This window comes from Manduca sexta, chromosome 14, assembly GCF_014839805.1.
Source record: "Manduca sexta isolate Smith_Timp_Sample1 chromosome 14, JHU_Msex_v1.0, whole genome shotgun sequence".
Taxonomy (NCBI): Eukaryota; Metazoa; Arthropoda; class Insecta; order Lepidoptera; family Sphingidae; genus Manduca; species Manduca sexta.
In genome coordinates this window covers 8,676,058-8,690,861 of record NC_051128.1, presented here as the reverse complement: position 1 = coordinate 8,690,861, position 14,804 = coordinate 8,676,058, and the positions used below count along the sequence as shown (strand labels likewise).

The 14,804-nt window shown below is 36.7% G+C and overlaps 2 protein-coding genes across 2 annotated transcripts; one reads left to right on the top strand and one right to left on the bottom strand.

Annotated features, from left to right (window-relative positions):
- Positions 1-140: 140 nt before the first annotated feature.
- On the top strand, positions 141-1,881 carry LOC115445206 (translocon-associated protein subunit gamma). Its single transcript, XM_030171403.1, has 4 exons — positions 141-417; positions 524-743; positions 1,007-1,138; positions 1,596-1,881. The coding sequence occupies exons 1-4, from the start codon at positions 285-287 to the stop codon at positions 1,660-1,662; spliced, it is 552 nt and encodes a 183-aa protein (XP_030027263.1). The 5' UTR covers positions 141-284; the 3' UTR covers positions 1,663-1,881.
- Positions 1,874-14,339, bottom strand: LOC115445205. Its single transcript, XM_030171400.2, has 4 exons — positions 14,099-14,339; positions 3,981-5,376; positions 3,769-3,903; positions 1,874-3,600 (listed from the first exon to the last, which is right to left on the bottom strand). The coding sequence occupies exons 2-4, from the start codon at positions 5,308-5,310 to the stop codon at positions 3,482-3,484; spliced, it is 1,584 nt and encodes a 527-aa protein (XP_030027260.1). The 5' UTR covers positions 5,311-5,376; positions 14,099-14,339; the 3' UTR covers positions 1,874-3,481.
- Positions 14,340-14,804: the final 465 nt, after the last annotated feature.

Here is a 14,804-nt window from a genome sequence, read left to right as displayed (position 1 = left end):
AGATATAAGAGTAACAATAACATTTCTATGTTGAAATTAAAGAGTATTGAAGGCAATTTAATTAAATTAGAATTGTAATATGTACATTTTTGTTGATACCTTTTTTATTTTTTACCTTGCAATATTTTCGACACGTTGCTTACATGTCATTTGACGTTTCGCTTTCGCTCGCCAGCGTAGAGCTCTTTTTAGAGTATTTGCTATTTGGTACTTTTACAGTGAATTGATTTGTAGCATTGTATAAACGCTTCGTGTAAGAAAAGTAATTAGTAGAAGTATAAATAATGTCGGGGAAAAGTAACAAAGCTTTCACTAAGGAAGAAGAATTGTTATTGCAAGATTTCAGTCGGAATGTGTCCACAAAATCTTCGGCTCTATTCTACGGAAATGCCTTCATAGTCTCGGCTATTCCCATTTGTAAGTGAAATAAAATAGTTTTTTTTGTAAATTTCTGAAAAAGAAATATATCCTTTCTCTCATAAAGATTAGTTGGCATATGAAAGTAATAATGGCTACGTAACAGGGTTGTTCTGGAGGGTGCACGCTCTGGAGGTAAGCTCTTCATTGGCGTGGTTCGCGTTGGTGACAGCTGCCAGTACGTGGCTGTTGGCTCTCGCGTACCGCAACACCAAGTTCCAGCTGAAGCACCGCGTCGCCGTCCGCAGGGAGGATGCCGTAGCGCGCGAAATGACGAGAAAACTCGCCGACGACAAGAAAATGAGCAGGAAAGAAAAGGATGAGAGGTACTTAGTCACTTATTTGTTTATAAAAACAGAGTACTTGTTATATGAGAATCAAATAGGCATATAGAATCATTACATCCATGCATATTTTTACCATGTTGATGTGGGTAGTTATTTGTAATAATGTCATTAGTGTTCTGAATCAATGTATTTATGTTTTTTTGGATCCATATTGGTGCTTCAGTAATTGGCATACAAATAACTTTAATAATTAAATGTCACTAACATATGGTGTGTAATAATTTTTAATTATTAATTTACAGGATCTTGTGGAAGAAAAATGAAGTGGCTGACTATGAAGCAACCACTTACTCCATTTTCTACAACAATGCGCTGTTCTTGACCATTGTGATACTCGGCAGCTTCTATGTTCTGCGTGCCTTCACACCTACTGTGTATCCTTTTTATATAATGTGACAGAAAATATTATTTCTTTACTGTAATATGGGGTTAGAGCAACATTGTGCTAATGAAAATGTTGCAAAATAGATATGGCTTAGTTTTGAAGACTGGCTGATTATTTGCTGTGAATTGTGAAAGAACCTATCTGAAGGTATTATCTGACCTAGCTAGGTACAGGTTGTCCCAGTTGGCAGCACATATATTTTCCATTACACCAAAGACGCAATGTTGTGGGTTCACATCATGATATTCTAAAAGATAGGTTGAGGAAAATTCTATCCTGGAATGTGGACTTAGTAAAAGAAAATGAAATGTTACCTAAATAAAAAAAAATTACTCCATTTTGAACAAAGGTAAAATCTGTAAATAGCAGGATAAATGGCATTTGCACTTCATTTATTTAATTTTACATGTATAAGATCCAATATTTCCTTAATTCATGTTATACAGGAACTACATTGTGTCACTGACAGCTGCATCTGGACTCTTGGCGCTGCTCTCCACTGGGACCAAGTGAAGAAGTTCCAATTATATTTACAATCTACTATAATTAAATATTAAGTTGGACATTAACTCAAAGCTGTTATGCATGTGTGAAATGAACAAGTGAGAGTAGAGAGTTTCTTACTGCATTGAACAAATGTAGCAAATTGTGTAATAAATTTTGTCAATGCTGTTTTCATTACGTGAAGTTTATAAAATAATTTATAATTTAAAATAAAACCCAATTTTTATATATTTTTGATTTATTTACATTTGTTTTGTATATATTGCGTACTTAAAATTACGAATTGTTATATATACCTAATAGCTGTTTTTCAAAACATTCAGGGGTGGGTTAAGTATGTTAAATCACAAACAGCTTTTGTTTTCACCTTTAAATTTGATTTTGAAACCAATATTTCATTGCTGCTGTATAAAATGATAGTGTACCAATTATGATTTTTTATAGTGATAATGTACAAAAATAATGACTAGAAATAATACGAAAATATTGAGTGCTTCAATTTAAATAATTAACTTCTTTAGTATGAAGTACTTTTTGGTTTACATGCATGCAGGTGCAGCCTTTGCTGAGCCTAATGCGGTGTTCCTGCAGTCTCATTAAGGCGGTGCAATTTTCTCGCATCATACGTGGGATTCATGAAAGAACATAAAATGTTGACCCAGTTACAACTCTAAGTGATGCGAGATCCCGGGCGGAGAAACAAAATTGCATCTCTTTTAATAGTTTTGTCGGTAAGATCGTAAACAAAAGTCTTCCAAGGCATCGCGCGAGGCCCCGGGCGGTTGCCGGGTTCGCCTCTCCCAAAGGCCGCCTCTGGTGTTGTCCTAAACATGTGCAATGGCGAGGCAATTTGCCTTCGCGTGACGGGTGAAAGTCACGTCGCCTAAGCAATAATCCTATTGGCTCTATGCACGAAAGCTGCGCTTCCTACCATTTGCAATTTTAGTAGTGGTTTTGTTAAATAATGACATACAAATGTTTTACTAATTTCTAATAAATGAAGTAATTATAAGATAAAACAATTACGAAAAAATGTTTTTCACGTTAAAAACAGTACATAGAAAAGGGGTATTGTTAAGTGAATCAGTTAGGAAAGTATAAAAAATAAAGTTAGTTTTCCACCGCAAACTGTGATAAAAATCAATAAATAAGTTTTAGCATTATGAAATAATGACATGTCTTATCTATTACAAGCCCACATCATTCATCAACCATCATCATAATAACACACCTGATATTAAAAATAATGTACCTAAGATACTCGCACCGTTGAAAATAAGTTTTATCGTGTAAAGTCGCATTGGGCGACAGGCTTCAGTGATTCTTGTATGTCTTAATCGCATGCGAGTACTGAACACTCGCATACTAGCAATAATTCCGTACTATTCTCTCGTAAAAGGCAAGAAAATTGTTCCACCTAAATGAGGCTTTATAACGCTAGGCATTATGACGCTTCTTTATCTACAAAAATACTTTGTTAATCGCACCCGTACTTCATAAAACAAAGCAGGTATAGTAATTTCCAAATATGTTTGTATTTTATACGGCAGCAAAAATATTTTAATTTCGTGTGTCCGCATTCCGCATCATCCACCATAATCATTGTCAATTCGTTGTTGTCACACACCGTAATGTTTTATTCACCACAAAGCCCCAGAATTATGTAAATAATGTCATTTTCATAATACTCACGACAGTGCGATCAAAACACTTAACACAGATGGTATTTTTATACCAGGTATACTTTTACTAATGGCGGGGCTGTATTATTCTAATGCTCGCACTGCCAAATTCCAGTGTTCGCATTGGAACCTTGGTTTGTCAGGGCTCAGTACATCATGCCGACGTGCATCGGCTCCGTGCGTTGGAAGAACACGTTTGGGTTGCTGCTGAAGGTGGGCTCCACGCTCGTGTACACGTTACCCTCCTCCGGGCGCAACATCACGCCTGTAAAAACATAACTTATCAGTATTTAATCCAATATCAATCTTTGATGTTACATCAAATACTTATTGAAAAATATTTTCAGTAGTATACGACTGTATGATACAACTGTGTAAGTACTCGAGTAGTTTATAAAAAGCTGCATCCGTTAGTAATGCTAGACATAGTTACCTGGTGGTAGCAAGTAAGGATAAGGCGGGTAGTTGTATTGGTAGTGCATAAGGGGGTGCATTGGGTAGTGCGGCGGAGAGTACATAACGCGTGAGTGTAGGTGCAGCGAGTTCCCGAACATGGCGCCATACGCATCTGCGAATAATAAATACGTAACGTAAGTGCGAAAGCGTTACTTCAAAATATTTGCGCATTTTAGATACTTAACTAACCGGCTGGCTGAGCGGGCGGCTCTTTACGATCGAGCACGGGCGGTGGAGCCGGAGCGGCCGCGTTGGCAGACACCATGCCGTATTTGACCGGTTTGAAGTGGAAGAATGAGGGCGAATAACCAGAGCCACCGGCACCCAGAGAGCTGAGGCCTTCGTCGCGGTCCGCGTCCCAGCGGCCCTCGCGGCCTAGTGCCGCCAGGCGACGGCCTTTGGGCGCGAACATGAGGGCGAACACTACTGCGCAGGTGGCAAGCAGACCCGCCGCCACGCACACATCGCGGTGCCGTTCTGGTGCGCCCAGCGCCGCTGCTACCCAGCACACCCACACCGCAGCCGTGGCGCCGCTTGCTCCCGCTATGTGTGTTGCCTCACGGTAGTTATCCCGGATGCCACGCGATCGCAACGCCACTCCGCATACTACTGCGATCAGAAAAGCTGCATAACACAATGATAACAGCAGGTCAGAGAGCTGAGTGTCGCATCGTCCACCACCGGCGATCACTTTAGGTGGAGAACCGCCGAGCCACTGCGCACCGATAGCCACTTGTATCATCACGGCGAAAAACAAAAGTAATGCCTGGTACATTGCAGGTAAATATACACCACCGTTTAAACTAAGTAAAAATACACATTTTACTAAGAGAGACGCGAAAACGATCACGTAAGCTACGCCTGTTCCAAATCGCACAGCACCACAAGTAAAAGCAGTCGGCGTTGTCGCAAACAATGCGGCGGTTGCGGCACATGAAAATAATCCGAATAATAAAGTCTGTCCGAGAAGCAAGTGCCGATGGCTTGGTGCTTTACGGCTCGCACCCCACACTATGAACACTTCAAAGCCACCAATCGCCACCATGATTATACATGCCAGAGCTATTATCGGCACGGCCCACGTTTCTGGTCGTAACGCACTCGTTATTGGTTGCGTAGTGGTCGGTACTACAGTCGTGTTTGATTGTCGTGGTGATGAGGCTGTTGATGAAGAAGACGACGATAGTGGTCGTGGTGAAGTGCGCTTCGGAATTACAAAGAATTCCGTACTCATTTCTAGACGGTGAGCTTCGGTACGAGCCGGCCGTCGCGGAGGCGGCTCCGTTTCCGGCTGTTCTTCGTCTTCGTCAACTGAGAGGTTTTGTTCCTCATATTCCTGGTCATAGCCATCGTCGTATTCATTTTCAACGCGGTGGTGCGCGGACGGAGCGCTGCGTGGCGCATATGCAGCGGGCACGCGCGGTGCGAGTCGGTCGCCGAAGCGCGCCGTTTCGACATTGGCTAGTGCCGCCGAGAGGGCCGCAGTGACGAGCAGCACTCGCACCGCTTCTGTCGCCATCAGGCCACCTGGGCCTTCAACTGCCCGAATCTCGTAGTAGACACATTCGCGATCGTGTTCGTATCTCTGAAAAAGAGGATAAAATCTCTCGTCAGACTTATGCTTTGAATCGTTACAACCTTGCCATAAACAAACAAAGAATTCCCCGGTCAAACCGGTTCAGCGGTTGTCTTGCCTCCTAGGCACCCTAACTTAACCGATTTGGCATTCTTTGTCGTTTATTTTTAGGATACGTGGCATGAAAAAGGCCAGGCTGAGAACGACGATGTATTTCATTATCGTCTTATAGATCTTTTTGCTTATAGCAGTGGAATGATAGAATGTTATGCATGTAAAGATTTTAACAGATACGAAAATTGAATAAATATTTTATTATATGTAAGTAAAAACGATGGGCATGTTATATGTATATTGATGTTCTATTATTGTACCATGGAAGGTCATGTTCTTTGTAGAAGCAAGCCAATTATCAAAAAATCATAGGGAAAGCCATGCGAAGACAAATTAGGACACAAAAATCCATCGAATTTAAAGACACAGACGTGGCGGCGAGGCGCTCATGCTATTATTTTTTTAATGCGGTCCCTCGTTTTGTTGACTTGATTAGCTATGATACTAAATATATTATTCCTAGGAAGGCCAATGGTTCCTTGACCGGCCGCTCAAAAATTATCAGTTGGCCTTGCTAAGGCACTAAGGCCTTATTGTGTAAAACAATGTATAAATTTATAATATTGTTACTTATTTACTTGCTCTTAATAATTGTATATTCATATTTGATCTTACAAATAACGGACCTATATGAAGGCCATTTTGGTCCGTTGATTATTTTTTTAGTATCGTATAAAAATTATTGGCAATTTATTTGATAACGATAGAACAATCATTGAATATATTTTTTTTAAATATTACCACGAATACATTATTATTTTATAAAGGTATTCAAGTAATTTATTTAGTTCAACAAGGTTTTCTAACCGTACACACATTTCTTATTTCACTACAAAATTTAAACTTATCTGCATAAAACACGCGCCAACGAATCTACTCCAGATAATGTATCCAGGCTGTCTGAGCAATTTGACTTTGCGATAAGTTCAATATAAATTTGTTTCCGTACAAGGGAACCTTTTACTCCGCGGAGATTACGGAGACAGCTTCGCGAAGGAGATCGTGACTCTAAACTTATTATCCGAATCAAAGTACAAAACAGAACGTATTGTAGGCAGATTTGGTGCGAAAGTAACGGTGTGTGTACTCGGCAGTGTCGACAGAATACTCGGGGCGATCCGACAATCGCGCAAGTAAATGATCTCTGGCTCTCCGCAACGGTACCGGGTAATGTTATCTTAAATCACTTCCAAAACTTACTCGCAACTATAGCGTCATACTGGAATTTTGTGGTCAGTGATTTTGATATGATGGCTCGGTAAATGTTAAGACTCGTTACACTGCATTCAATTTTTGTTATATCTATATTTAATCTGCTTATTAGATATCGATTGCTAAATGTTATCTACTTTATACTAGTTGAATAATATAGGTATTAATGAATTAAGTATACGTATTATATGAAGTATGTTCTTATTGTAGTGGTGGTAGATATTACGATGTTAGTTAGATGCTCATAATATTACTCCTAGAATGTTATGTCGACATAAAAAATGCGTTTTTCAAGTAGACAGGCGAGTAGGGACTTAAGTACATAATATTAAATGATTTGTTTTTCTGTAGAATAAATAAATTACAATAATATAAAAATTATGCGAAGGTTTATTATTTATTAAAAAGTATTAAGATAAGTAGATACTTACTTACCTACCTATCTACAAGTACATTTGATACTTTTAAATTTCTGTAGTTATGTATGTACTTGAGACTTTATTATTAGGTACATTTATTGCACTAACGAATTGGAGTGAAATATCGTGATGGCTGGTAATTCAAAATCTCTGTCCAATTGGAACGCTGTAAGTAGTTACTAATACCTATAAAGAATGGTATGTTATATACCTACTTACCTAAGAAACTTAATAATATATTACTAGTTCCTATCTGATGAAAAGCATTACATAACACCAAAACTGGTTTACTTAAAATTAAAATAACTAATATCTCGTCCAATAAAAACCGGACAAGTGCAAATTGGACTCGCGTACCTAGGCCAGGGTTCCGTACAAACTATATGTTTTTTTTATTAAAGTAAGCAAGTATATATTTAAGGATTTCAGATTTTTTCGTTTAGGGGCCGTTCAAGTATTACGTAACGCAATTTGGAGGGGTGGGGGGGGGGTCTTGTAAAACGTTACGATGCGTTACGGGCGCGGGAGGGGGTTCGTACAACGCGTTATGTAACATTATATTTTTTATTTAAAAACAATAACAAAGGTATTTAGCGATTTTTCGGTATTTTGCGAAAAAAAATGTTATTTTAGAGTTACATAACTTTTTGAAAGGGGCTGGGGGCGTACAGGAAAACGGTACGGCGCGTTACATGGGGGGTGGTGGTGCGGTCAAAAATCTTCAAAAATTGCGTTACGTAATACTTGGAACGGCCCCTTAAATAATATGCTGTAAAATAAAACCGGGGATAAAAAGTAGCCTATAGTACTCAGGAGTAATGTAGCTTCCTATTACTGAAAGATTTTTTTGAAATCGGAGCATTAGTTTCAGAGATTAGCCCCTACAAAAATTTCATAATAGTTATAAACTGTTCCTCTTTATAATTTAACAAGATTATAATTATAATATTAGTATAGATTATGAAATAGGGTTCTAAGACGAAAGTTCTTATTTTTTTGCCGTCTTTTGTGTTATTTAATTACAGTTACGTATGAGTGTTATTTAAGAAGTTAACTCGGACTTAGGTACACCCTTGAGATGATAAAAAAAAAAATTATGACCCATAAATAAACGGCGTAATGACAAACGCCTGCAATAAAAGCCGATTAACAAGGGCAGATTTTTTAAAGTAGGAACTACGTTTTTTTCAGTAAAGAATAAATACGACTGATTATTTATACCACTTAAATAACACTATGGCCAATTTCTTTTCAAATGGTTATCAATCGTGGCCGATTTTTAGGTATTCCTTATAACACAAACAAGTAGCATTATATAAATAATGAAAAAAAGTTTAGAAGACGATAATGTCGGCAAGCAAAGATTACTGTTTTAAGCCCCTTTTATTTGCAAAGTTTGAAAAAGTTTGGAGACATACTCTTATATGTTTTGGTAATATAAGAAAATGGTTTATAACACCTAGTTTTGTACAAAGACGAGGTTTAGTTTTAAAAGAATGGTGTGCAGTAAAAACCTTTTCATTCGCCGTAGCTCAATTTTGAATACAATCATAAATAGAAAGGGCGTGGATAATTAAATAAGTATGACTACATCAAAAACTTATTTTGTCCAAAATGGTGATTACGCCCTTTCGCGGAAAGAGTCGTAAATGTGAGCATTTTCTTTTTTTCCTTGTAAATTACCTACCCAATGTACGTTTTTATCCTGCGTGCCTATAGTGTATTACTTGTTACTGAGTCTTCTTGATGTGATATGGGGGCGGATACTGATCGGAAAAACTCAATATCACAATGCTCTCCCGGTATTCCAACCCGATACTTCAAAGCGGTATCGAGCCGCGTATGCTATTAAACTATGCCACCGAGGCAGTCGAAATTTAAGAAAATACTTGGTTAATATTAATTTACGTAGAAAACTTTATGGTTATTTACCAACAAGATTCATTAACCTAACGAAATTCAAGTCGTACACGTCGTAGGAGTACTATTGATCACAATGAATTTAAATGAAACGTCAAGTACGATTGATAAAAAATTATAGTGAAATAAATTGTAGGTGATACGTCGATACGAAGTTGACCAGATTATTTAATAATTAACAAAGGGGTGGCATTTATTAATGTATTTTTAAGTTAAAGTATTTTTTTGGTTAAGAACTAATTTTAGTTGAATGTATAAATTGCTATAACAGTAATGCCGTATTATAAGGTTGTTCGATTCAGTAGACAACATCATGTGCTTATAGCGCGATGGTGACGGTTTGTTGGTTTCTTCAAGATTTGTCTAATTGTACTTACATTAATTAGCCTCAAAATAAACGGTTCTTTTAATACTTTTAACTTAATGACTATTTATTTGCAAAGTCTGTCTACGTAATAAATTATGATATTGCGAATATTTCTGAGTTATTAACTTATTTTCAAATTGACATGAAGATCTGATTGACAAAGTTAAATTATATTTTGTTCAGGCAAATACAGGAAATAGTTCACAGTGGTAGTTGTTACGTCTGAGAGATGATATGACCACGTGTGAAAGTCATAGTTTTCTTTTAGCAGCGTCAAGCGTGGTGTATGAGACAATGAGACTTAGGGAAACAGAGCGTTGTTCGTGTGCGGCCGCGCGATGTAAAAGTAACAACACGAATACTCTGGGTGAAACTCGGCTGAACTGATTGTATTGCGCGTATACTCCGCTGCTGGCAGCTGCCACGTCACATTCCTGCATTACGGACAATTATTTAATTGATATTTCACTTGCATCTGAACATTGCGTCGCTCATTGATTTGATCGTAGACCGAATTTCATGCTACTGAATTTCAAAGCGGATTAGATATGTTGACTGTCCATTGACGACTTTAAATACCTACCTTCTAAATTAAGTTTCGTATCTATGGAATGTGGAATACGCGAAAACAATAAATTACATAATCTTATAGTATAGGGGTAGGCAGGTACCTACATGAACTCTTAATTATTAAATGATAAATATATTATGTATTACTGTGATTGAACGTCTAGGTACAGGATTTTTTTCTTCATCATATTAGCACTTCTACAGAGGCAGGTGAAGTTGATACTGTATAAGCATTTCAAATGTGTCATAGGTCTGCATTGTATAGCCTGAACGAAATTAGCGTTAATCTTAAATTGACATATGTTACTTATTAAATAAAACAAGAACTTTTATAAAATCGAACAGACCATAGGATATTAGGACAAAATGATACCATTTAGAATCTTCATACGTTAACGTTTCCGCTCCTAAATTTTCAACAAAATGGTTCTAATTCGAAATAAATTCACGTGAAGCCTTTAATGACTGAGTACATCCATATAGATTGATACGGAAACGCCATGAGTGAACAGTCAATAAAGAAATGTATTGTCATATCTCCGAAACTGTTGGAGGTAAAAGTAACATTGTTTTACCAGTTTGTAAAAAACATGCTATCCAAATAACCAGTAACCTTTTTTGTTTGGGACATAAAGCATATATTTATAATTCGAGTCAAAAAGACTTAGTTTCAGCAAAAAATCATAATAGGTACCTTTTTACTTAGTACGATGCAAAATAATAAAATTTAATTCAAAGATTAAAATTAAAGCTTCTTTAAAAAAATCGCGTTATTTCATAACAAATGTCAATAGTTTCGTAGCTTTTCGCTTTACTCGAATGTAATTTAGCAAAGACAGTCATTATGGCCTTAACTATAGCATGTCACCAGCCAGCATGAAGAGCTTAAATACCAACGTTTACATATTTAATGATTAGCCATAAACCGTTTACTGGTTCGTTTATTAAGTGAGCTATGAAAGGGTGTTTATTAAGTTTTATATTTAAAATTATAATTAGTGTCAATAATTTAGAGGTTTATATAATGAAGAATCGTTACATGAGGATTTCCTGGTAAGTGATCTATAACGATTGGCTAATGTAAATCAATATTTAATCAAAGCACCTGATAAATTATTATCAAAGTCAATTGCTCGAAAGTACGACGCCTTATGCCATACTCCGGTGTAAGATCCTTAGGTTTTATTATAAATTTTTAATAGTAGAGCCATGAAATAGGAACCTATAAAAACAACTGTGAGCAACATTGTTTTGCCTGTTATTAAAGAAAAGTTATTCTGAATTAAAATTATAATCAATTGATTGAAAACTCAATATTATGGATAAATGCATGACTTTATCCCCAAAATGACATTTTAAAAAATCATTTGATCGTAATTAGTAGTATTCTATATTTTTCCAGCAATCAACGTTAACTTATCTATCCCGTTAATGGATAAGGATATTGTCCTTTGTGAGAGACCCTCTCCCGAGGTAATAAAAGATCAAAATTCTTTTTTTGGCACTTTTAACACCAACATAAATAGAGAACCAACGCGGCACAAGACATAGGTATTTAACTGGGAACTTAAAGCACTGTCATAGACCAAGATCTACTTTGGGTCGCTGAACTAATAAAGTAAAATAAAAACAGCTCACAAAAAATAAAATAAAAAGGTATTACCTTCTTTACTATAGTAATCAGTAGAGGCGTGAGTATAGGTAAAAAGTAATGAGAAAACTCGTTGGAACTAAGGATAGAACAAGTTACTTAGATTATAGCTAATATTAAGTAAGTAGGTACCTCCGTATATCGATTATAGATGTAATATATTTGTATTGTGAACTTTTATATGTGTATCAGGTAACATCAATCTGCTCATGAAGGTAGTCGAATTTGTTTCGGTGCAACACAGTGTTTTAAGCACAGTGCAGTAAAAGAATATTCGTTTTCTTTAGGTATAATCCGCGTTAAAAAACCCATTCATGGTGGTTCCTGGAAACCAGGACCTTCATTTCCATTCTTTTAAATAACTACTAAACTAAGGAATTCCTTTAAGTCAACAGTTAGACAATTATATTCGATCTTACTTCTGTTAATTTTATCAATTCCAATGCTTGTTTAAAGTAAATACAGAAATTTTTCGACGGATTTGGAAGAAATATGCATACATAGCCCTATCCTGGATTTATATATTATATAGGTACCTATAAGATGTATATTATCTCAGAAAAGTATACAGTGGTACTTCTATCCTGCAAGAAGTCTTTCAGACAGACACAGATGTGAGGAACACTTAGTGCCTATTGCATATAAATTATCTAGCTTATTTTGCAAGTACAGATAGTATGACTAAGGTCTAAATTACTATGATTTATCGCTGCATATTATTTCTCCCTTTATGGAGGCTTCATTCTGCAAGAATCGTGTCTGGCGCGAAGCTTTCCCGGAGGATTGTGAGGCGATGGCATGGCGTCGGCGTCGTCGTAAACACTTTGATTTATTGTCATGGGGCCATTTTGTGGCTGTACAATGCCCATCAATTTAAATTACATACCCAATATTTTGTCCGTTATTACTTGTAACAGAGAATAAATTCCTTGGTATTGAAAAATAATAAATTTATAATACCTATTGTTTTTTGCTAGTAATTTTATTATTTAAGTACCCACTATGAATTTTTTATGTATAAAATATAATTTACACCATAAGGTCACGTTAGTGTGTATGGCAGGCAGAGGAACCGAGTACCTACCACCCCCTATTTGCTCACATAATTTTCGGCGCATGATGAGGTAGAGGACGAACCTCTCACTATTCATGCTGTATGTAAAAATTCTCATTCATCATTAATTTAGTTCAACATGACGTATTGTGTTAAGAGCGACGATAGTCTAGTTGGGTGTAGTACGAACTGCCTAGACGAATATCCGCAGGTAGAATACACATATACTTTAAAAAGTCAAGGGCGCGCACCACTGACTTTTTTTAAAGTTATATGTGTATTCTTTTTTAATTATCACGTGCTTTAACGGTGAAAGAAAACCTCAGAAGTTCTCTATAGGAATTTTGTGTGCGTGAAACCTACTAATCCGCACTAGGCCAGCGTGGTGGACTGAGGTCTAATTGCTCTCAGTAGTAGAGGCCCGTGTCCAGCAGTGGGACAGTATATAATACAGGGCTGATTGTTATATGTATTGTGTTTAAAATGAAAATCTTGTACAAAAGTAGCATGTTGTCTCTGAGGAAGCAAACCAAGGACTAAGGTGACGGTTCCACACGTTTCTTATCTTTCTACCAAAATTACATGTATCTGAATTGTAAATTTACAGAATAACATGGTTTTGCTCCGTTGTATAGTACTAGATTTAATAAAATATTATGTAGGTATAAGTATATTATTAAAAGTGGGTATTGTAATTTAAAAAATGTAGGTACATTGTGGACATTATCTCTAGCCAGTGTTTGAGTAAGTAATACGTGGTTTAATCACTCGAATTGGTTGAAAATATAACTAGATATTATGTTAATCAATTATCGAATACGCTCTTTAAAATATACTTTAATGAGTTTTAACTGCTTATTCTATTAAAAGGCGGCATTATGTAAATGAAAATAAAGTTGTCCAACTACCTCGCGTCTATGGGCACCGGATACCTGCCACCGGTTCTGGATTATGTCTATTGCATCCATAATTTAAAACTTGTAATGACTCTTCTTCCTTTGCTCACAATGAGCACCAGTTACGGTGATGCATTTCAATTTATCGCTTTAATATAAATCAATTTATAATACAAGCGTAGTATGGTTTGAATTCTAAAGGGTTTTGCAAGTGTCGATATCTAATGCTTAAATATTTGTGGTGATGACTTAAATTCGCAGAAGTTATTTATACGAGCAAGGCTATCGTTTTTATTTAAAACTCTGACCTTAAAACACAACAATAAAAAATGGAGATACATTGTGTCCAAAATTAACATCGAAGTTTACTGTGCAAAAAACAAATTATTCAGACAAAATGAGTTCGATGAACATAGCGAGCAGGATCAACAACAGGCTCTCTGTAGGTATACATTGACTTTATTTTTTTAGTTCGGAGCTTCGCCGGCGACGGTCAAAGCACTAACCGGCTTTATAAACGGTACTCACGAAAATATTTCTTCAGAGCTGCCACCCTCTAAAAAGCCTTTTGTAGAAAACACTGCTAGACCGGTGCCATTTATAGATGTTTGCCGTTTCATAGTCACTTGCGCGGGAACTCTCAAGCCTCCATGCGTGCGATTGGCACGGAGTCTAGGGACAAACTAAGCGAATTTCTGGGTATCCGTAATGCGTGACGGGTGCACGTGCTCATTGCTCGATGCGCAAGCGCGTTCGTCCACGGCCACGGGCTACTAGCACTGCGCTGTGTCAGTGTGCAAGAATCTTTGGCGCCATCAGCCAAACGCATGGTTCACGCCTGCCGTTGCAAATATAGCTAATGTTCTGGAAATTTATAGCCAAATCACAAGTGAGCTTTAGCAGATCGGCAGGGATTTCTCTTATAAATATCGCATCCATCTGCCTACACATTTGCATTAATGATGGCGCGAGTGCACCTTATTGCAATATTGTTGCTGTTTAAATATTTATCAGTACATAGGTTATATATTTCATGTAATTCATTGTTTACCAATGACTTATTTTATTAATATACAATAATTTGCTATTACGTATACGGTTGACTTTTGGGTACACCGCTAGTATCTAGCAAAATAAAATTCTTCTTTTGCATCATGAAGCCATGGCTTACACCGTAACCTAATATATGGGTTATATTGTCAATATCGAATAGTCCTATCAGATAAAAAAAAAA

Bases quoted from the DNA above. Each gene is read 5' to 3' on its own strand.
- LOC115445206 (XM_030171403.1), top strand. From the start codon at position 285: ATGTCGGGGAAAAGTAACAAAGCTTTCACTAAGGAAGAAGAATTGTTA. The intron at 418-523 runs GTAAGTGAAATA...GCTACGTAACAG, and splicing joins AGTCTCGGCTATTCCCATTT to GGTTGTTCTGGAGGGTGCAC. The intron at 744-1,006 runs GTACTTAGTCAC...ATTAATTTACAG, and splicing joins AGGAAAGAAAAGGATGAGAG to GATCTTGTGGAAGAAAAATG.
- LOC115445205 (XM_030171400.2), bottom strand. From the start codon at position 5,310: ATGGCGACAGAAGCGGTGCGAGTGCTGCTCGTCACTGCGGCCCTCTCG. The intron at 3,904-3,980 runs GTTAGTTAAGTA...TATTATTCGCAG, and splicing joins GCCGCCCGCTCAGCCAGCCG to ATGCGTATGGCGCCATGTTC. The intron at 3,601-3,768 runs GTAACTATGTCT...ATGTTTTTACAG, and splicing joins TCCTTACTTGCTACCACCAG to GCGTGATGTTGCGCCCGGAG.